Source organism: Harmonia axyridis, chromosome 4 (genome assembly GCF_914767665.1).
Source record: "Harmonia axyridis chromosome 4, icHarAxyr1.1, whole genome shotgun sequence".
In the NCBI taxonomy this organism is placed as follows: domain Eukaryota; kingdom Metazoa; phylum Arthropoda; class Insecta; order Coleoptera; family Coccinellidae; genus Harmonia; species Harmonia axyridis.
This window is the reverse complement of record NC_059504.1, coordinates 15,756,328-15,779,513: the sequence shown is the minus strand read 5'-3', so window position 1 is coordinate 15,779,513 and position 23,186 is coordinate 15,756,328. Positions and strand designations below refer to the sequence as shown.

Below are 23,186 nucleotides of genomic sequence, written 5' to 3'. Positions count from 1 at the left end.
TTTATGATGTAAGGTCTCGGCGTTCTGCTGAAGATTTATTTCAATTTTCATCTGCCAAATTTGGAAAATTTGACTTGCATTGAAAATTAGTGGCCCAAACATATGATGGGGCTTGTGTAATGTCAAGAGAAGTAAACGGTTTACAGGAAAAAATCAAATATATAGCACAACAAGCGATGTTTACTTATTGATATACAACCGTTTTCAATTCGCTTTTGAGTAATGCGTGCAGTTGAATTCAACAGGTTGAAGTTTTTTCTCAAACCTTCCAGAATTTTCATCATATTATCATGAATTATGTATCAGTAATAAAAATTTTTATAACGATTATTATGCAACTAACAAAATGGAGTTCACTAGATAAACTTAGTCCGTAAACTTAAAAGATATAAGTATTATATAAGTATATTACAAGAAAAGAAAAGAAAAGAAAAGTTTATTCAGAAGTAGGTAACAAATATACCTCACCATCTTTTACTGTCACTACTCACTAGCCGCCACTGATAGTGTGTTACGATAGAGTTTAATCACATCACGCCTACCCCGACGAGTGGCCACTGTCGACCTCCGCGCAAGGCTCGAAAATACTGCGGAAAATATACGAACCGAGATTATCGAAATGTATTATACATTGTTCGCAATTTATCGCCTATGACAATTATTATTGTCCGCGATGGCATTGTTTCGGCATCGTTAAAAATCCGAACAATGATCCGATTTCTTTTGCTGCGTATGGGCAGTTAAAGATGGCAATAATGCGCGGTCAGAATGGGCTTCAGCCGAAGCCATTAACGGCACTTACCGGAATCGGTCATGTTTCATCTCTTATTATCCGTTTCGTCACATGTTTCTCTTTCTTTTTCAGTGTTGGAACTCATAATCTACCCGTTGATGACGAATGCTTCCGCAAATTAGCTTCTGTCCGGCCGTATAAGTAGTAGCTGTCGAACGGAAACCCCCACTTTTGGTTTTTTGGTTATTTCCAAACTGCAGATTTGGTTGAGATGAAAATTTGCATTTGGCTGTAAAATAGCAATTTGAAACGTCGTGCTGAATTTCATGTTGATCGCATAAGCAGAACCATAGAAAATTCGGGAAGAATATCGAAAAGGATTTACCATCAATATATCCGTTAACACCAAAAACTGGCGGATTTGAGGATTTGGTTGTTTATACTTGCTAGATAGAGTAACAAACATAGATAGAGGGTGTATACACAATTTTTATATGTCTCCAACATGGTTAGATTACGGATTCTGATGTATTTTCAAATCCACAATTTTACTATATCGTTATGAATGTATATTATATTGAGTGAAATATATTTATTTCAGTGATTCCCGATTAAATATGCAAATTTGAATATTTGGAATACGATATTTTTCCTAATTGGCGAATTTATTACAAGCAGAATGTTTATTATTTTCTGTATCTACCTGCTGAAATTCAAGGTTTGGCAACTTTTGCTCTCCTAGTGTCATCGGTTGTTTTACGTATTTTGGCGCGCTTGGAATTTGTTTTCTGAATTTCTTTTATATTTGGGTATTTATTTCAATATATTCTGAGTTAATATGAAACTTAGATCGACTATGAGACATCAGAAGTGCATTTTTCGTGGAGAAACTCGCGAATTGATTCAAATATATTTTTCCTAATTGTCGAATTTATAATAAGCAGAATATTTATTATTTTCTGTATATACTGCTGAAATTCAAGGTTTGGCAACTTTTGCTCTCCTATTGTCACCGGTTGTTTCAAGTCGTTTGGCGCGCTTGAAGTTTGTTTTCTGAATTTATGATATATTAAGGTATTCATTTCAATATATTTTGAGTTTATATGAAACTATGGGACATAAGAAGTGCGTTCTTTGTGGAGAAACTCGCGAATTGAGTGAAATATCGTATCACTGATATGTTTTCATTTCCGCGCGCTTCATGTCAAATTTGATAGTTCATGTTGGTGATAAAATTTGCTTTCTGAAAATAACATATGCTCCCTTTATCTATGTTTATTACTCTGAGGTTTATATAAAGCAACAATTTCAAGCCAACTTTCTTATTCATAACATTAGAACGTCAGAAAATTCTAGGAACATATCGAAAAATAAGGCCTAATATTTCAGTGAAAATTTTTTGCTCTAGTAGAAATCGAATGGAATCAGTTAATTTTATTATGGAGCTCAGAGGTTGGGTTCTTCTGCGAGGCCGCAAAGAGATTTTGTGTGGAATCAATTTTCGAGTTAATCGGGATTTCCTGAAATAATGGCTTCCAATATCTGTTTTTTCTGTCAGTCAGAGCAAATTTTTTGTCCGTCTTCGATCCATGAAAACAGAATAGTTTTTGTCACGAGAAATATCCAAAGTTGCTTCTACTGAAAAAGAATACTGAAAAATTTAGATAATTGATAAAAAAAATTGTTGAAAATATACCTTACGCTTGTCAATTCTCTGGGCCACAGCCACTACTCGCTAAGGATATACCGACTTTCTGATCTGCTTCAAATACGAATCCTATCAATATGCTTGCGTTTTCCTAGCTTCAGGAGGTACAAACCAAGCACGAAGGTGACTGGTGGCCACCAACCTGCCATGATCTATTACCCTCATTCCAAATTCATCCGCCGGCAGTCGAATCCGCATTAACGACTCGTTGCCCCCGAATAAAAGTACAATAATCTAAAGAAGAGGAAACTGAGGCACCTGCCACTGTTTGAACAACATCAATAATTCCGCTTCTGCTGCTGCTTCCTCATCGGACGGGACCACTCGCGGTGCCACGTCCATAAGAAATTATCCGTTTAAATCATGATCGGGAGACCCGTTGAGCCACGTTTTAATTATCGTAATTAATTGATTCGTGAACAACCGGCCAAACAAATTGGAACGGAAGGTAGATGATGTATGCCTCCTCCGTATATATTTTATCTATTTCGTTATTAATTTTTTATGGTTCGCATTTGAATACCATTCGGAATTTGTTAGGAACGTCGAGGACGCTTTTATTAATATTGCCGGTTGTAAATCAAAATGAAGACGACAGCCGTTATTTCCACATAGAGGAAAGATGTTTCAATCACCTGTAGTAGCTTAGCCTAGTAGGATTATCAAATCTTAAGAATAGAGTGAGGAGGTTGAATTCTAGATCTGTTGAACTGGTGTTGGAGTTTCTCAGGACACTATTCTTGGTCCTATTATTTTCATCAATGTCCTAAATGGTGCTAATCAAAACGCAGGTTACCCAAACAAGAAGACTATTTTCGAGAGTATCAGTTAAGAGGTCATGGGGAGTTCTTGGGTTTCTCAATGAATTTTAATCAATAATAAGTTCCAATTGCCTACGGTTCATTTCTAAGGCCCAGTTTCACCAAACAGCACTTGATCCCAGATTGATTAAACTCCGCTTGTTACTAAAGCAGGCTTAACAGTGTTTTCTGTTTCACCATGCATCAACCCGTCCGAAGATGATCGCGATTAACCAAATCAAATTAAATAGTCAGACCATTTGGCAACGTTGTGGACAAAGAGTTATATAGTGTTCTGTATTCGTATTAGCAGTGATGACCACCATTGACGCTAGGTGTCAGGTGTCATTCATTCATAACTCATAACATTTCAAAACATTTGTCATCTTGTAAACAAAAAACAAAGTTAATTTTTGCCGAAAATGTCGAGTGATGTGCTTCGAAATGTCGGAAACTTGCAGAAGTCAAAAAGAAATTATCCCATTTCACAAAACCACACATTCTGGAAAAAAAACTATATAAGTAATTTTGTTAACTTATTTATTTTTATTAACAAGTTTAACTGCTTCTTAAATAATATTTCAATCAAACATATCAATAAATTATTCTTTGCAATAAATTTCATAAAACACAAAAACAAAGTTTACGTGTATTTTAAATGAGAAATATTGAGCCTATACATATAGTCATATATTTTGATAAAATTGACCCAAAAATTAGAAATTTCCGGAAAAATAATTACATTGACAAGAGTTCCATACTGATAAATAATTATTAATCTCAACTTGAAAGGTTGTAATCCTCCAAAAATGGCCGATTAGTGCTAAATCGCGATTGGTCGATTAAATGGCGCTTTGGAGTGTGATGAAACGCTACATTACATTAATCGTGATCTAAGGCCTCACTTAAGAGCCAAGTCAATATTAAAGCATTTGGTGAAACTGGGCCTAAATAAAAGGGGCCTGTTCTCTCACATTCTGCTACATTATAGTAAGAATACTTCTCTCTGTTAATAAGTTTTTTGTTATAGAGAACGATTTTTATAGATTTTTTCGATATGTTGCTAGAATTTTCTACGATTCTAATGTTATAAATACGAAATTGTTGCTTCATATAAACCTCAGAGTAATAAACATAGATAGGCATAAGTGGACATGACGTTAATCCGCCTTGACCTAACCATTTATCTTGAAAATTTCCAGTTAACCAAGCAGCTACTTGACTGCCTCTATGTGGTGGTGGAGCACTGTGCTGATACCTTATATTCTCAACAATGTTGAGCCTTAGATCATCAAAGAAGTTAAAAAGGTTTTGCACCAAAAACTTTTCATACAAATCTGCATTCAAACGATCATTCATAACATCTACTGGTATGAAATTATCGTTGGAAATCTCACTCCAAATGTTAGCATTAAAACGTTGCTTCAATCATCTTAGTCTAATTAAGGAGATATGTATTTTGTAGTAAGCTTACATATTCGTTATGATTGTTGTTGAAACCTTCTTAGTGAAACAAGCCGCTTCAGATCACATGACATATCAAGTGGTATTTACGTTAGTTAGCCTACTTTTAATTCAAACATGAAAATAAATTATTTTTCGAATTCTTGCAATCCTTAAACGAAAACGAATCGAACCTTTTTTCATAGACATAAAAATGTTCAGATAGGGAACAACTATCATGTTATAGTTTTCCATGCAAAGAGCTTGTAAAAAACCCTGTAGGTATATACGCGAAATCTCAACCATATCATATCACGGCAATATGGATACTTTTTTTTTTCGAAATTTTCTAGCATTATCTACGGTTCTGGATAGGTAAGCTATCTACATGAAATTTCACACTAGGCTTCAGATTGTCATTCTACATCCAAATGCAAATTTTCATGTTGATAGTACCTACAGTTTCGGAAGCAGTCTTCTTCTTCTTGGCGTGCCCTATCCGTTCCGGACGTTGGCAATCAACATGGCAAGTTTTATCTTGTTCGCTGCGTTTCTAAAAAGTTGTATGGATGTCTGGCCAAACCACTTCCTGAGATTGTGCAACCATGAATGTCTTCTTCGGAAGCAGTAGGAACATAAAATTTCGAACATACATGTCGATAGTGTTTTCAAATTTTTAGGTTCTTCCGTTCGATAGTTGTCGTGTATACAGCCAAACAGACGGACAGAACCGAATTTAAAGACAGTGAGTAGAAATTTATTGTGATTACACAATTCGGGGTCGAGCGCTCAAAAAGATAATCTCCAATTATTTCACTAGCAGTATGTTAGCTTCTTGATCGATCTCAATAAGCGACTTGAGCATCTCAACTCCGGTAGCAGGTGCCAAATAGCTCCCAAAGACCCACTATCAAAGCCGGACAACTCTATCAGCATAGTTTATAGTCAGACCTAAGTTTATAGCCCGACAGGCCCATAAGTGTTCGATTAGCGATAGAGAAAAAACTCTCCTCTCTGTCGTTTCTGTGTTTATTACAAGTCACTGGCCGATTACAGGCTCCTTTTTCGCCTATAATGATGCGTTCAGTGTGTCACGAACGTTCGAGAATAGCTATTTGTTTGTTTGACACCAACTAGAACAAGGATCGTTTGATTGAAGTGCTGTTAGGGCCATTAAGATGTTTGTTTTGGCTACGGTTTATTGGATGTTGCGGTCGATGACAACGTAATACGGCAGAGGGAAGAGATAAAGTGCGATATTAAACGCTACTAGATTGGATACTGAGTTTTTACTATTCGAAAGTCATTGAAGAATTACGTTTATTCGACCAAATCATAATGATTCTGTTATAGTTGTTCTGTTTTCGGATATTCTACAAGCTCTACTAGTATGATAAACTATGACAGATGTTAGTAGTGGTCATTCTGAATATTTTTTTCCTCTCAACAAATTTGTTCATGATATGACAACTAGAATTTAATCGATGGTTACTTCAACAACAGGAACAAAATAATAGATTTATTTCGCTTGTCGTTTGATTTGACGAGGCTTGTTTCACTGAAGACTGTATCAACAACAATCATAATGAACATGTATAAACACTGCAATGTTCATAAGTCATTAGACCAAGAAGATTTTAGCAACACTTTAGTTTCAACAATGATTTGATGCCAGTAAATGTTATAAATGATCGTTTAAATGCAGATTTGTATGAACATTTTTTGGAGCACAGCCTTTTACAGTTCATTGATGATCTTGAGCTCAACATTGTTGAAAATATAAGATATCAGCACGATGGTGCACCACCACACACAGAGAGACAAGTAGCTATTTTCCTGAATAAATGGATAGATAAGGAAGACTAATGTTATGGCCAACTCGTTCACTGGATCTGGATTTTTACTTTAGGGGACATATAAAGCAGCTTGTTTATCATATTGAAACATCATCTCCACAACAATTATTAGTTAAATACTTTTCATACAGTTTATTTTCAGTTGCTTCAAACACCTAAATATCTTGCTGCGTTGAGCTCTTATTTCATTCAATTACTTCGTGGGATCATGAAAATGGTTCAAAAAATAACAGCGTGTTGAACATTTGTTGAATCAAACATCAGCATTTCTACGTAAGGAAAAATTCCAAAGTATATAATATTCAGTTCCCGCCCATGCTCTAACGCCAAGAAGCAAAATAACCGAACACGACCCAATAAGGAAGTTTTGCATAACTTCAATTCAAATATTCATCGACTATTCCAATAAACCCATAGAACGAACCCACCTCTTGTGATTTACCGAAACGTGTCCAATACCACACAAATAAAAATGACATTATCAGGGACGTATTGCCGGCAACTGCCTTCGCATCAGCGTGGTCACAGAGCGGAACACAATATCGCATTTGTAGGGCGTAAGGCCCGCTACGGATTGTTCGAATTGTGTCGCCGAAGAATGGTAGAAGGCACCTCGTTACTACCATTGTCCGCATACCTACATCTGTCCTCCCAAACGACTTATTCGTTACGTTTTACACTATTGACCACATTTCAAACGTAATCAGAGGCCCACGTCGCTGCTGCTACCACTACTAACTCTCGTGAAATATTGTGGCACCGGATTTCAGGCTGGTTTATGAGCTGTTACTGTTCGCCGGTACGGTTTCGAGGTTAGAGAACAAAGGCCAGATTGACACGGTCGGTCGTGTTGTGAAAACCGTGGAAAATTGGGCTTTTTAAAACAGCATCGGTCATTCGCGCTGGTCTTCCGCCACATCGGAAGACGCTGGATTTAAAAAGAATAATCAGTAAAAGAGTAGTTCCTTTGCTGATTTTGCTTTGATTGGCCAACAACTGTGTATAGGTATAAATGAACCACGTCAGTGGTTTACTCCTTCTTTTTCGATACATATACTGCTTAAATTTTGCACCAAGCTTGGAATTGTTATTTTGAATAAACACTCAATCGAATCTTTTCCAATCTTCTTCTGGAATGTTCTTTGTTTCTGGTGATGATATCAGCTGGAAATTCAGCAGGAAGCTCGAAACTGTTGTTTTATACAAACAACCAAAATCCTTAATCTTGGGTTATTTTTTTTCGATATTCTTCTTGAATTTGTTTTTTTTGCATCCAAATTCAGATTTTCGTCCCGATTAAATTTGTAGTTTCGAATGGCCATATCAACGGAACCTTATGTCGGTTTATGCCCATTAACGAACTCAACCACGGTGTTCAAAATCCGAAGCTACCCCGAAATTCTGAAGTTTTTAGGTCTGCTCACAGCCGGACAGAAAAACATTTTTAAATTTTACCACAAATTAATCATGGTGAAGGCTCAGATGTAATGTCAGAAGTTATTGCACACTTGTTCAAATTCGCATTGATGTAATTTTCGCACGATGTTTCATATCGACCTTCAAACCATTATTTTACAACCAAATTTAGTCGTGGGAACACAAATCCACAACTAATTAGTAGGTACCTCAATTTCTGCTTGCTTGTAGGTATCTATAACTTGGGAGAGATTGGGAAAATAATAATCGAGGAAAACTCGAAAACAGTTTATCCGATTCCAACAAATTTCAAATGGCTTTTTGGGATAATAGACCTTCATATAAAGGTCAAATTTGAGCTCGTTATCTCTAAAATACCGACCTATATCTTGTTAACAACAAAGAGTTACACGCACAAACAGACATTACATGTTCAAGGGAGACAAAAAATGTGACGCAACATTTTATATTGAAAAATTAATAAAAACTAGGATTTTTGTAGTACATATCTTGTATTGACAATGCTCCTTGTCAAAAATATATGAAAAACATGGTCAAATAGAACGAATTGTGCTTCCAATTGCTTATTCTCCAGATATTTGCAGATCTCAGAAGAATGCCTCAGGAAAAAGAATTTGGCTCTGAGAAAGATGTGATTGCCGAGGTTAAGGCCTGTTGCGAAAACAAATACAAATTTTTCTACAGAAGAGGTATTGGAAAGTTAGAGAATTCTTAAAAAAAAACTGGTTACTGGTTATGCTCGGACCTCATTCAGTGAAGTGATAAGTTCTGCTTTGGAGCTCGTTAACAACCGAGAAGACTCCATAACATAGCGGAATTAAATAAAGAAATAAAATCAAGAAAGCTCCAATATCTAGGGCATATCATGAGAGCAAAAAGAAACCAGCTGTTGCAGTCAATAATACAGGGAAAAATTACGGGCAAAAGAAGTATAGGTCGCAGACGAATGTCATGACTAAATTTAAGATCATCATCAACGCAATGAATGAAATGAAGATAATCATGATGATCGAAAGAAGACGACACACTAAGGAGAAGAAGAACAAGCCATCACCAAACACGAATCATCGAATAAAAACATAACCTTCAAATCACAAGCAGTTTTTGCCCTAACACCATCTCAATCAAACCTCAATTACCCAACGCAGATAATCAGCACCTCTAATATACATGATCAAAGGGCAAAAAAACGCCCGATTCGACTACCGAAAAGTAGTCGAGCGCTCGCGCGTATATATCGGCATCTACCCAAATGACATATATCAGGCCCGCTTTCTCGCCTCCGGAAGCGGCAACGTAGGTGTGAAAATTGTTTTTGCCTCGGATCCGACACCGCCAGCCGTATCAATTACCGCGGCAGCCAGGGCGTAAATGAAAAAGTTGGCGGTGTACAAATGTCGCATAGTAGTTGACGATCGGATTGCGTGTTCGTAAAACAACTGACGGACTGATTGTCCTCTGTGTGTATGTGTCGTGCCATCCGTTGGCCCTAGCTTTCGTCATTAACCGGACGAGACGCACAGGTGCGAACTGCTGCCGATTCGGTTCTGGAGATTTTCGGTGTTTTAACGGCATTTTTTTTTGAGGGGGTCGTTATCCGAATAGAGGATAGGATCGTGATGTCTGGATTTTTGGAATTTTGAACCGGGGATGGTCTCAAACGATAAGAATACGGATGGAAAAAGATTCACAGCTTGACTTGATATTCAAGCTACTTGGCTTAACTTGAAATCAAGTCAAGTTCGAGTCAAGTAGTAGTTCTTCAATGTCAAATCAAGTCAAGTTCAAGCCAAGTAGTAGTCTTTCAATGTCAAGTAGGGATTCATGGCTTGACTTGATATTCAAACTACTTGGCTTGAGCTTTACTTGAAATCAACTAAAGTCAGAGTCAAGTAGTAGATTTTCAATGTCAAGTCAAGTATTTATTCATTAAGTACTCGTCCAATATTGAAAAACTATTACTTGTCTTGAACTTGAGTTAATTTCAAGTCAAGCTCAAGTCAAGTAGCTCGAATATCAAGTCAATTAGCTTAAATATTAAGCCAAGTCGTGAATCCCTAATGTCAAGTCAAGTATTTATTTATCAAATACTTGAAAAATCAAAGAATGGCCTGAAACGATAAGGTGTCTAGGAATTCTGGTGTGAACACCTCAACATGATACTGACTTGGCTCAACTTGAAATCAAGTCAAGTAGTGGTCTTTCAATGTCAAGTCAAGACTTTATTTATCAAGTACTTGAGAAATCACGGAATGGTCTTAAACGATAAGGTTCTAATAAGATGTATATCTAAGAATACTGGAGTGTAGCGATTTACGACTTGACTTGAAATCAAGTAGTAGTCTTTCAATTTCAAGTCAAGTGTTTATTTATCAAGTACTCGAAAAATTAAATACATTCTATCAAGCTACTTTTTAGCAGTTTTATTATGTAGAATGCACATCAATAAAAAAATGATGAAGTGGGAAAGAACCTTGCAAAAAACATTCTCATTTATGTAACTTATTGTATAAAAGAACCAAAAATATCAAATATTTTAAAATGAAAAACAAATAAAACCACTATAAAACATAACAATATATAAGAAAAATATAGTTTCTTAATAATGAGAAACCTCCAAGCCTTATTTGATTACATACTTTTTCATCCAGGATCTACACATGAGGCATCATATGGATTTTTCACCTAATCTATTGCAGGTTTTTGTGACAATCAGATCAGCTCTAGAAAATTGTCTTTCAGAAGATGCTGGCGTTGATGAAAAATCTTTGGCCATTTTAGCAGAATTTGGAAAAACGTTTTCGTGCATCTTCTACTCTTCTAAAATATCTTCAGAACTGTCAGCGCGTAGTTCAGTCAGGAATTTGTCTATTTCATGACGCCAAGCCATTCCATTTTTTCGATTTACAAGAGATTTCTTGAATAAACTTAGGAGATCGATGTCAAATTCACCTATTTATCCTTTCAAGATGATTATTCTGTCTGAGCGTGCACGAACTTACAGAGCTACTCGTGTGTATCAAGCTCAAGTATATCAAAAGAATGAATGACACTTCAAAGCCATTCATTTCCTTAAAGACTTGAAATCGGACATATGTTCCCTAATGTTTTTTTGTTAAAATTACATTATCTTTCATATGGCAAAGTTTGTCGGTGAGCAAATCACAAAATTGATGTTCTTCTCGTGGTTTTGATCCACCAGTAAACAGATTGGGCTAATCCGCTCCTCTTCCAACTCTCTCATCCGATAGAGTGTCGCCTATACTATTATACAGAGCGAATCCGTGTTTTTTCGTTTACACTTTCCACACAAATGATGAGCTCCTATTACTACATCCGTGCTATGGTCATTCTTCCTACAAGTTAAACCTAATTGCAGATGACGGCTACCGACTAGAACGCGAGTTGACCAACTGCGTTTATAAGATGGGAATTATCGAATGCTTCATGTAAAGACGGAAACCGAAGATGTATAAGCAATTAGTTACTAGGTAGGTGCATTCCGCGGTTTGAACACTTCTGGGAATTCGGGTGATTTATCCTATATTGTCTACTCGTTAATAAGCGATTATACAGAGCTTATGGGCGCCAACACTAGGGAAAAAATAATTATGCTAATCCATACCCAAGGATAAAGATAACGGAACAAGGTTAAAAATCATACATGCCTGAAGTTTTTAATAAGGTTCCCAGAAATGTATGAACATTAGGTCTAACTGCATTCGTCATGAAAGTGAAAATTTTGCTTTTGGATAAGGCTATTCATAACTTGACTACATTTTTTAACTAAATATTCTGACCATAGAAAATAGAACTTCAACACCATGTACTTAGCTCAAAATCAAAGCGTTTGCGAGCCCATGTTTATTGTACTTTTTTTTCTTGAAATGATACAAGTTATATGTTATTTTTGTTTGTACCTCCAATTTAGGAACATCCTGTATACGTTTTGGGAAGACATATAGCTTTTTTAGAAATAGCAAATATTTCAATTCAATATCCAATTGAAAAATGAATGAATAAATATTATTTTTATTATCTATTATCATTGTCACTGTGTGAGTTAAGCTTTCTTATGAACCTGCCACAGGTCGAAATTTTGATGATGGGAGACTACTTTGTCATCTTTTCTTGATATTTTCGTAACGAACCAACTGCAGGTCACGATTTTTGAGCAATGGCTCAAATGAGATAGGTGCACCTTCAAGGTATCAAGCTACAGAAGATCGTCCAAAATTATCCTAAATTTTTGCACAGCAGCAATAGGCAATTTTTCAACATGCCGAAAAAAAAGCACGTTTCACAAGAAAATTGCGAAGTTGCCACATCTATCGAATATGCAGAAAAATCAGGAATGTTGAAAATTTTATGAATAACAAAAGGCAGATTTCAGGAGCAATCTGAAGTCGTTTGTTTCCACCTCCAATGTATGCCGTAATCGCACCTTAACGGATCGCATCGGCATAAAACGGATACAATCTAAAATTAACAGAAAAACTTTTGCGTATATCTCTTCCGATTCCAACCGATAACCACGCGTCTTGACCTCAATTACCCCCAAATACCTATACATATTCCCTCTAATCCTTCCTGATGAATTCCATGTTGAAACCTTATCGCAGTCCGGCCAACACCTTGCCGTCGGAATTCCGTGCGAGCTAAAGCCTCGTTCGGACGCTTTATCTCACACCGATCTCGGTCGCCTTTAGTATCACGGTTCGTTGAGAAAATATCGCGTGCGCAATTTTCCCTAACTATATCCGCTAATTTAGATAACAGACACCTCTCCGTAGTTATTTGTTCAACCGCTAAACGTGTCTTATTGTTTCTTGGTACCGCTGAAATTGAACATCCTGTACGCTGATTGCGTCCGTCGAGCTCATGAGCTGATGACGCGTCGCCTTCTTGGAAACTACAGAAATGAATCAGCGCAGAATGTACTCGGTCGTTTATGATGGTCCAGGCGAAAGAAAACTTACGTAATATACATAACAACTGGCTATACACATTGTGTCCCAAATTCGATGATAACTGAGAGCATCTCGAGAAATGTAAGACTTCGAGAAAAAAATTTGGAAATAAGAAACCATGGGTCCTTGAAGATAGTCTTATAGTTCTCGAGATGCTTTCAGTGAACATCGAATTCAAGACACCCTGTAGAGGGAGATTATTTTGCTTAGAATTAGAAAAAACGTTCAGCCCAAGAATGCTTTCTGAAGGAAATACACCCTTTTGAAGATGACGACGAAAATCCGGTTGTATCGTCTCAAGTACAATTATTAGTATTTTACATTCAATAGATTTAATATTCACTAAAATTAAGAAGGCATACATACTTATCTTGGCCCCAAAGGTTATTCAATTCTATACTCGTAGTCTAATTTTGCCAAACCTCAGTGCCAAGAATCGAAGTGGAATAATCAATTTTCTAAGAACGACAAGAAGCAAAAGTTTGTGATCTTACCGGCTTACACGACAGTCAGTACCCGTCATAAGCATAACTAAGGAAGCTTGAGAATAAGTAACTCATGCGCGCTTCAAGCTCACCAAGACATGAGTATGTGCTTAACCCAAGATATACATCAAGTCAAAATATTTTCTCACATTTTAGTAGTTTGAAGATTTTCATCATCTAATCGCCTGTTAAAGGCGAATCTATCAGAAATACAGCCACTGAAATTACATTATTCGATTTTTAACATACCTACATGTCAAGTCGAATTTTGACGTTTGTGAAAGAGTTGACGGAGACAATGCCAACACACAGGACGGTCAGTTTCGATCGTTGGGACGATAAAAACGCAAGCTCTGGTTGTCCCTAGGAAACATGACGAATTATTAAAAATTCCACTCCATCTAACCGACCAACTGGCATGTAGGCACGCGAGGAATTGTGAATTATGTACGTTTGAGTTTTATCAACATGAGAACCGTGTTTGTAGATCGTTTAATTAGTCTGAAAATGAATTCGTGAAAGCCCCGGTGGAGTTAATATGAAAAATGATTAATACATATCATTGCATAAAAAGAAATGAACTTACTGTATAAGGAAAATATCAAAAAAATGTTCGAGTTTTCAAATTCTTCATAGTGCTCCCCTAGCAATGAGAGTGTATTTTCTTAATACAAACAACATCTTTTGAAACATTATACTTTATAGTGACATCATCGATGACGTAATTCTCTGAACGAACTTAATATTATACAAGAATTTCAATCGAGGCAACTAGAAGAAAGGAATGAATCCCTTTGAAACTTCTATTGTAAATAATGATTTATAAATACAATGATCTTTTAGAAATAAAATCAACCAGAGCTTTTCTTCAAAAATTTGAGAATATTTCCATTAAATATCGTAAAAAAAATCGGTTACTATTTCGCATATCAGATAGAAAACTTGATTCATGAATTCCAAAAATTAAATAGTAATCAAGGGATATATTTGAAAAAACAAGCATTCCTCATAAACTTGAGGGAGTTCAATAAAAAAATTTGGAACGTGTATGCTACGTGATAATGACATATAAAAACTTCTACACAAAGTCCTAGTCTCGAAATTTTCAGTTATCAAATTTTGAAAATTTGTTAATTTTTTTTTTTTTAATTCATTCATATGTCCCGATTCGGGTCCTGTAGTTCAAGTATCAAAAGAAACAGTACCAAATATGTCCGTATCAATCACGACATAAAAATCTCTGAGACCCCCGGGCCAATCTGTCAAATTTCGGATGACAAAGCGAAAATAGACATTCCCCAGCATTGTTTCCTAATATCCTTCATCATTCTCTCCAGGTTGAATCGAACCTAATTGTCTGATAGGGATCTGAATTCGCGCAAATACCTCACGAGTTGGACTCGACCAAAAAAAATGGGCACCTGTAATTTTTATCTGGGCGAGTGATCTGACACATGTCGTATATCTTCTGCCCATTAGACTCTTACACACGTTCGGGAGATAACTTCTTGTTTGAACATGGAAAGGGATCAGGAGAACAGTTCTTCAATTCGGCCGTTGAAATTTGAGACCGCTAGATGTTTGAAATGGGTGGTAAACGGCCTCTTGACAGGCCTAATATATGACGTTACAAGTGTTACCGAATCCGTGACTTTTTTTTGAGTTCTATGAATTTTAGAGGCAAGTTATGATAGTTTAACTGGCTTCATAAGACGAAAATTAGTCATTATTTTTTTTTACCTCAAAAGGATCGAGTCCTGTAAGACATCACTGGGAGGGCATTTAAATGATATTTCTCTATTTCAATATCGTAATGAGTTCACTACATTTCTAAAAACAGAAGAGAATTGAACTCATTACAGCATTGTTTTCAGTTATATTTTTCGCTTTGTGGTTGTCTACACTGACTTCCGATCCTATCGAATTCCAACAAACGTCAATTGTCAATATAATATAATTTGGATATAGTGAAATGATTTGCAACATTATTCCCAATTCCCCTTAATTCTGGTGGTGTTAAATCGATTTCGTCAGACATAATTCACGATTTAATGCATAATGATAAATTATTTCAAAATTCGAAACGTATGATTCAAATTCCGTATTCTGTCAATTTTCGTGACAGCCACACCAACTGCCAAGATACAATACAATTGTCACTAGGATGTATAATCTAAATTTTTCATTGAATTTCGACAATATTTCACAAAACTTACTGAAATAGAGAAAATATCGTCTAATACTCGTTGCAGAAAGGCAATTCCAACACTCATGCATTCGTGTTGGAATAGGAGCCCATTCTACAGCTTGTTTTAGAATATACTATTTATTCAAATAATGGCAAGGTCCAAGTATAGGTATATTGAAATAAAAATTTGATCGATATTTCATATGGAATTTTGTTTTATTCACGTTTATTTTTGGAACCAAAACATGTATAACCCTTTATCAAAAACTGTCCAAATAGAATCTAATCTAGAGGGCGTACACATCTCTCGAATTGTTCAAAGTCACGATCCAATTTGTAAGTCGTATATCACACAAAATTCCACGCGATATCTCAACGACTAGATTCATGACATAGAAACAAGCAGAGTATGTTAATTCACTTTTATTGCAAGATAACTTCAAGGCATACCTCAAATTCTATGTCGCAAAAGGCGCGATAAAACTCTACAATTTGAGGAATTTGTCATTTCGTATTATCGACATCATAACGCATAAAAAGAGGTATTCATTCGAGCGATAAGCTTGGACGTAAACAACTTAATTTAAGCGAAATAGAAAACGGGAAAGCGATAATAAGTTAAAACGTGGAATACACTCTAATCATTCAAGCCAATTTCAAAGAATAATTCGAAATATTTCTGTGGTTACACAATGGTACGAATTAATCCATAGAATATTCGTATGAATTCAGGAAAGCTTTCTCATTTCAACCCACAATTCCGCTCGTCAAACTACACGCTTGACTTGATTCGAAGTCAACACCCAAATATCTACAAGGGGATGCCTTTGTAAAACCCGCTGAGCTACTTATACGAAACGTCATATGTGTCAGATTTCGAAAAGGGATTTCAGTGATCCATCCCAAAGAGGTAGATGTCTGGACATGGCCTCGTCTTTTCATTTGTTAGACAGGCGATGAATGGATAAATACGAATGGAATTCTTGATAACTGATTTGCATAAGATTGGGAAGATCGATCATCGTGTTTGATTGGATTTAATGGTTTCCATTTGGGTACGTTCTTCTGGAACGCAATCGTTTGGATCTCTGTTTCGATATAACAACGCATCTATCATTTCTACTGTGTAGGTACTCGATAATTACCTTGTACAATATATGAATAATCTATTTCGGCATGTTATACATGAACTTTCGATCTACAATAATAGTACATTCAGAAATTTTATGAATATTTCGTCCAAATCAGTGATCATTTATGAATAAAGAAAAAAATTTATGAGAAACTTGAAACGTATAGAAAGTTCGAATTGGATTACAACAAGTCGATTAATTTATTAGTGTCGTCCATGAATTTTTCTTAAATGAGCACTGTTGTTGAGGCGTGTATCTTTCCATGATTAAATGGCATAACCTACTGAACACAAATGACATAGGAAATGTCAAAAAAAAATACACATTGTTGCTATTATAACCATTTTGAATTGAATCATTCTCATTGGAAATCCTATTAGTTTCGGAAATATCACGTTTTGCTAGAGGTCATAGAGTAATAAATATAGAAAGAGGAAGTATACGCAATTTTACATATCCCCAACATGGTTAGATTACGTTGTCGGATTGTGATATATTTTCAAATTAACAATTTTACTATATCGTTATGAATGTATATTATATTGCATGAAATATATTTATTTGAGTGATTCCCGATCAAATATGCGGATTTGAATATTTGGAATCCGATATTTTCCTAATTTTCGAATTTATAATAAGCAGAATATTTATTATTTTCTGTATCTACCTGCTGAGATCCAAGGTTTGGCAACTTTTGCTCTCCTAGTGTCATCGCTTGTTTCACGTCGTTTGGCGCGCTTGAAGTTTGTTATCTGAATTTCTGATATATTTAGGAATTTATTTCAATATAATTTGAGTTAATATGAAACGTTGATTCTCTATGGGACATAAGAAGTGCGTTCTTTGTGGAGAAACTCGCGAATTGAGTGAAATTTCGTATCACTGATGTTTTCATTTCCGCGCGCTTCTTTTCAAATTTGATAGTTCATGTTGGGGACAAAATTTGCTTACTGAAAATGACAAATGTTCCCTCTATCTATGTTTATTATTCTGAGGTAGAGGTCAAATGTCTCCAACTTTCGAGTTATATTTTTCGAGCAATACAAGACCTACGAAAAAACGGTCATTCGTAGACAAAACGAGCTAATATCCTAATAAAAGCATTATTCCAGATGTCATGACCGACTTGTTAATCCTTATTGTTGTTAACACTGGGGGTTTCGGATATCCAGCACACATGTCGCTATTTCTAAACATACAAAACCATTAATAACAAACAATCGATACGTTGGAGGCGATTGGTTATTGTCGATAAATCTTTCGAAATGTCATCACATGGGTCTGGCACTCGATCATCTTTCAACCCCAATGAAAGTTGAAGCCTTTCAATAAAAATAAGTATGAAATAAGTTACCCCTTCTATCGATTTGTTTGTCTACATATATGTATATTAGTAATTGCTTATCTTTCTTTTCAATTTCTCCGTCATTAAGGAATAATGAATGGTTCTTTATTTATTCGCATTGAACACAATTCCCGATCACATAGCCATTAAAGATCACGTCGAGGCAACAAATCCATAGATAATCAACATTTTTCACGATATACCAAAACATTTCAAAATCGAACCTTTTGATATCGGAATTTTATCGCCGTGATATTCAATATTAGCCAAACGATAGTAAATCGGGTAACAAATAATCAAAAACGTTATAAATATGCACCTAATTGGGAAATATACGATAAACATTAACCCATTGGACACACAGACCCGAATCATAATAATATTTTCGTATATATTTGTTGTAATTAAGGTTGTAAAAAAAGTCATTAATATTGTTCGTTTCCATCCGAGTGTGAAGTTATGTTATGTGGCATTAAATGAAGTGACCGTGTACACGATTGCGACAAAGTTTTGCATTAGTGGAAACGATAAGTTTCCAGTAAACAATTTATTTTCGTTCGTTAGGTACAAGATTCTAGATGTGGAACAGTTTCTACACTTGATAATACCTCACAGTGAAATAACTTGAATAATGGTCAATCTGTGGCTGGAGTGAATAAACCATAAAGAAAAGAGAGAGGAAATTTATAGAGATAAACTAGCAAGAAGCCAACAATTATTATGATTATAATCTACTTATAATATACTGTGCTGTTCTCTATACTTTTTTAATTTCTCAATGTTTTTTGTTTGTTCTTCATAGACATATCTTTTTCCATTCTATAATTTGTCATTTTTTTTCGAATGCGTCTTATATTATGTTAAGAATCTGACTCTCGCATCAACTATCGCAATATGCGCACCTCCAACTGAACCTTGTCAGAATATACGAGACGAGTCAGTCAGACGAGATTCACGCTTTCACATAGTTGCGAGGATTTATTCGCGAACTATACTGGCGAGTCAGAATCGCATATAAAGCTATCGGTTGATAACTGGTGCGAAACCTATGGTCGGGAGTCAGAATCTATTCGAGCTATCGGTTAGTCAGAATCTCGCGTTTAAAATGAGATTCGCGCATTCGCATCGATGCGAAAGCTATAGTTGGGAGTCAGAATCGATTCGAGCTACTCGGTAAGTCAAAATCGTGCGTTTTGAAGCAAATTCGCGCTTTCGCATCAATTCGAAGGCTAATACGCGAACCATACGCCAGTGTCAGAAAGCTATACTCGAGAGTCAGACTCGATTAGAGCTATCGGTCGGTCAGAATCGAGCGTGTCGAAAATGATTGACATTTTTGATCAATTTCAACATGGGAAATGTTACCTCTTATCTTATATCTCTCCTATATTAAAAAATAAATACAAGCAACAAATTTGTGTCTTACCTTCCGGTTTTGGTTATGATCATCTCTGTACCAAGGTCGTGGAACTTGTCCCACAGTTCCTTGGTCTCCAGGTGGCACTCGACATTCAACAGTTCCTCGCAGTTGCAATAAATTTTGTTTTTTGTCGAGAGCGGCTTTTCCGGAAGCAGTTCCGGCGATTCCCGGTCCAGATCTGTAGGCTCCGACCCGCACTCGGATAACGCGTCCGGACTTTGCCGAAGCAGCTTTGGCTTGACCGATCGCGACGTTTCGGCGTCGGAGCACTCCTCAACGTCTACCTCTACGTCATCGTCTTCTATGAGGGCGTCCTCGATCTCCGGGGAGCTTAGACGAACTGGCGACCCTGAAAAGAGGCTTATTAGGCTGAGAAATTTTGAAAGAAACTACCGAAAATGTACACACAATAGGTTAGGTTAGGTTAGATGACAGATTTTGAAATCCCCTCTTGTAATGGGGGTTGATACTGTTTTCTAAATGAATACTTATTTCGATAAACCGGCTTCCGCTTGTGACGTAACAGTTAAGTATACCTCCACAAAATTTTGTGTCTACGCTGAACGTAGAAAGTCAACAAAATATAGTGGATGCTGGTTCACTAGCGTTAAACCAAGATTAAACGATGAACAACAATTCAATAATGCAAAAATCAATTAAATACTAGCAGTAATACCTAACAACTAAACTTCAAATCGATACTACAATTTCGGATAACATGGCTTATTTACTTATAATTTTATCAAAATCTTATACCTAGATCGCAATGTTTAAATTAAAAAGTAGGCATTTCTTAGAATCCTTTCAACATATCTAAATTCTCCGATATTGTCATCAAGCCTACTACTGAAAATAAACAAAGAAGAAAGATAATACTGGTAACACCATTAAAATTCGTCTTGAACTTATAAATACCTATATCATTGAACAGTGGGTATCACTTGAAACTTCTTATTGCGTTGTGTAATTACAAAAAATCTGTTCAGGGGTGTTTTTTTATAGAAAATATTGAATTCACTCGATTTTTTTCTCTTTTTTAAACTCCAATTATTCTTTCGAGGCAACCGTTTTCTAAAGATGGAAGACATAAAAGAGAATTCAATGAGTCGGTCCTGGAAAACTACTCTGAATATAGTTTTATTGTTGAAAAAAGCCTTCTTCGAAGGATACATTTCGACGTACCTATTCCATATAGTTTTTCAGCAAATTGATTAGTACCTACTATAAAAAATAAGGAATGACTCTTTTATAGGTATCTTATGAATTATTTGTTTGTTTTTTGAGTGAACTGACAATAAATATAAATACAAAGCTCGAAACATATAAGAATACATTTCTCAGAGGAAAGACTTCATAAAACGCAATAAAAATAAATGAATCCTTGATAAAAACATTTTTGAGGTTAATTGACAAGATTCTTAGTGGTAACGGATTAATGTTTTATCGTTATTGTATTAGGTATTTGTTCACAAGGAAAAAAATATCCTTGAGTTGTGGTTTTTGCAGCACAAATGCAATTGATTCCCCGCTCGAAGAAAACATGACAATTTTCACAACAAAATCATTTCCTGAAATTATAATCTATCTGGAAACACCCTATGACCTATAGTATAGGTTGTAACCTGCAGCATTCAAAAATGTAATCACTTATAGATATCTATAGTGTTTCTTCTTAAACGGGTAGTGTGCTCAGAGTTATACATTCTGTAGGTAAACCTACTTATTTCAATTATTTTCCGTTATTGTTACGTGTAGTAATGTAATTGTAATTTTGTCATGTTTCCTTGATATCTTAATTTAATTTAGTTGTCACATTGTCGAATCAATTTAGTATTATTATTGGAATAATCAAGCTGATGACAATACGTGTTCATTATATTGTTGAATTATCTATGTAACTATATTTTTTATTTCGTATCAAATACGAGAATATAATTCTTGATAGAATGGTCACAGTTCAGAGACTATATGAAAACATTGGATAACACAATTTCATTTTGTTGCCAAGTGTCTGAATAAATAATAATATTCTCCATGTCCAATTACTTATCATTTATAAAGATATATGCATCAATAATTTTTCTGTAACTTTAACTGAAACTTTAACCCAAAAAGTATAGACACTTTTCGATATTTGTTGAAAGAAATGTCAACTTGTTGAATAGAAGCTAATATTGTCCAATATTCTTATAACGGAGGATAAATGTAGTGGTGGCTTTGAAATTTCAAAGAAATCAATATTTCGGTCTTTGAATTGGTCATATTGTCATTATTTTTGTTTTCATTTATCATACAATTTCATTTGAGAAAACATCTCTAGAGAAATTTTGTATATATTCATCATAAATAACAATCATTCGAATCCAATAACAGAAATTCTTTTTATCAAAGGGCATACAGAGTCCAGATATTGACAATAACACAAGCGACGGGAGGCAAACACTACAAAACGTTGTCAAGTTATCTGACATTAATAGGAACTTATAGTGCTTCTAAATAATATTTACCATCCGGATGTTCACTCCTTTCTTCCTCAGCAAGCTCGGATCCCCTAGACATAATAGCGGCTATAGAAAAATCAGTGGCCCTCGACTTAACCGTAGGCACCAAAAGTCCACCAGATACTCCTTTATCAGGCATCGTTCCAAGTAACATCACCAAACACAGTCAAAATCGTTCACAAACACCACTAAATCAATCAAAACAACTCAAAGCAGTCAAAATAGCCCAAATTCAACACTTATACATCCTCTATGACCAGTATAGTTGCTATACACTATAAGACTGAGAGAATCCCCCAACTCCACTCTGACACTTCGGACTGACGTTGTTTGCGGGAGGAGCTTATGCCTGAAATGGGCGGGACCAACCGGCTGTCGTTGTTCAAGCGAGGAGTGGGGACCGGAGGAAACACATTGTTCCGCTCACAAAATTGCTGGAGATGCCAGGACAGAGTGGGTTTTGTATGAATAATAATAACTAGGGGAATGAAGAGAATGGGAAGAAGGGTGGGGGAGAAGTTAGGTGAGGGGAACGCTGAATCGCGTCTGAAATAAGGTAATAGGGAGCACAAAGAATTTAAGTGGTGTGTATAAACGAGGAGTAGTGTGAAATGTTTGTGTCTTTCCATTAACTCAGCGTGATAATGACAATCTGGAATTTATTCTTGTATGCTGGATGGATTTCTTGGAAACGGGATTTTGAAGAGGGGAAGCAGGGCATTACCATTAATTTCTTAGTCAGAATTTATGTCGGTCGATGAATTTAGTGTTTTTGTGTTGGAATTCAATTTTTCTGAGATTTTCCCCAACAAACCGTATTTTTTTTTGTTTTTTCGCGATTTCTGCCGATAAATCAACGGCTGAAAATGTGGAGCCGGTACTGAACTGGAGCTTATCTCGGGAAACCCCAGATTCGCCAATTCGCTGAAACAGAATTTTCACTAACGTCGTTTGGGGGAAATCTATAAATTTGGAGATCGGGAAAGCTATCCCAAGTTTCCACGATATATTTTGGCGTATATAAACGCTCGTTTCGGAGGATTCAAGGCTAGAGATGTTATCGATCTCTGAGAGGATTTTCATCGGGAAAGAGAGGCACAGCCTCCCACGACATATGAATAAAAATTGGGGGAAGATTTCCTGATACAAATAGTTTGCGGTATTCTT

General features: G+C 35.9%; 1 protein-coding gene across 1 annotated transcript in view; it reads right to left on the bottom strand.

Moving 5' to 3' along the window:
- LOC123678277 (T-box transcription factor TBX20-like) overlaps positions 1-22,396 on the bottom strand; it is a 79,624-nt gene extending 57,228 nt beyond the window's left edge. The window contains exons 1-2 of the mRNA XM_045615246.1: positions 22,026-22,396; positions 19,525-19,867 (exon numbers count right to left, since the gene is read on the bottom strand). Coding sequence (XP_045471202.1) covers positions 19,525-19,867; positions 22,026-22,173 — 491 coding nt within the window. The 5' untranslated portion in view covers positions 22,174-22,396. The remainder of the gene's footprint in view (positions 1-19,524; positions 19,868-22,025) is intronic.
- Positions 22,397-23,186: the final 790 nt, after the last annotated feature.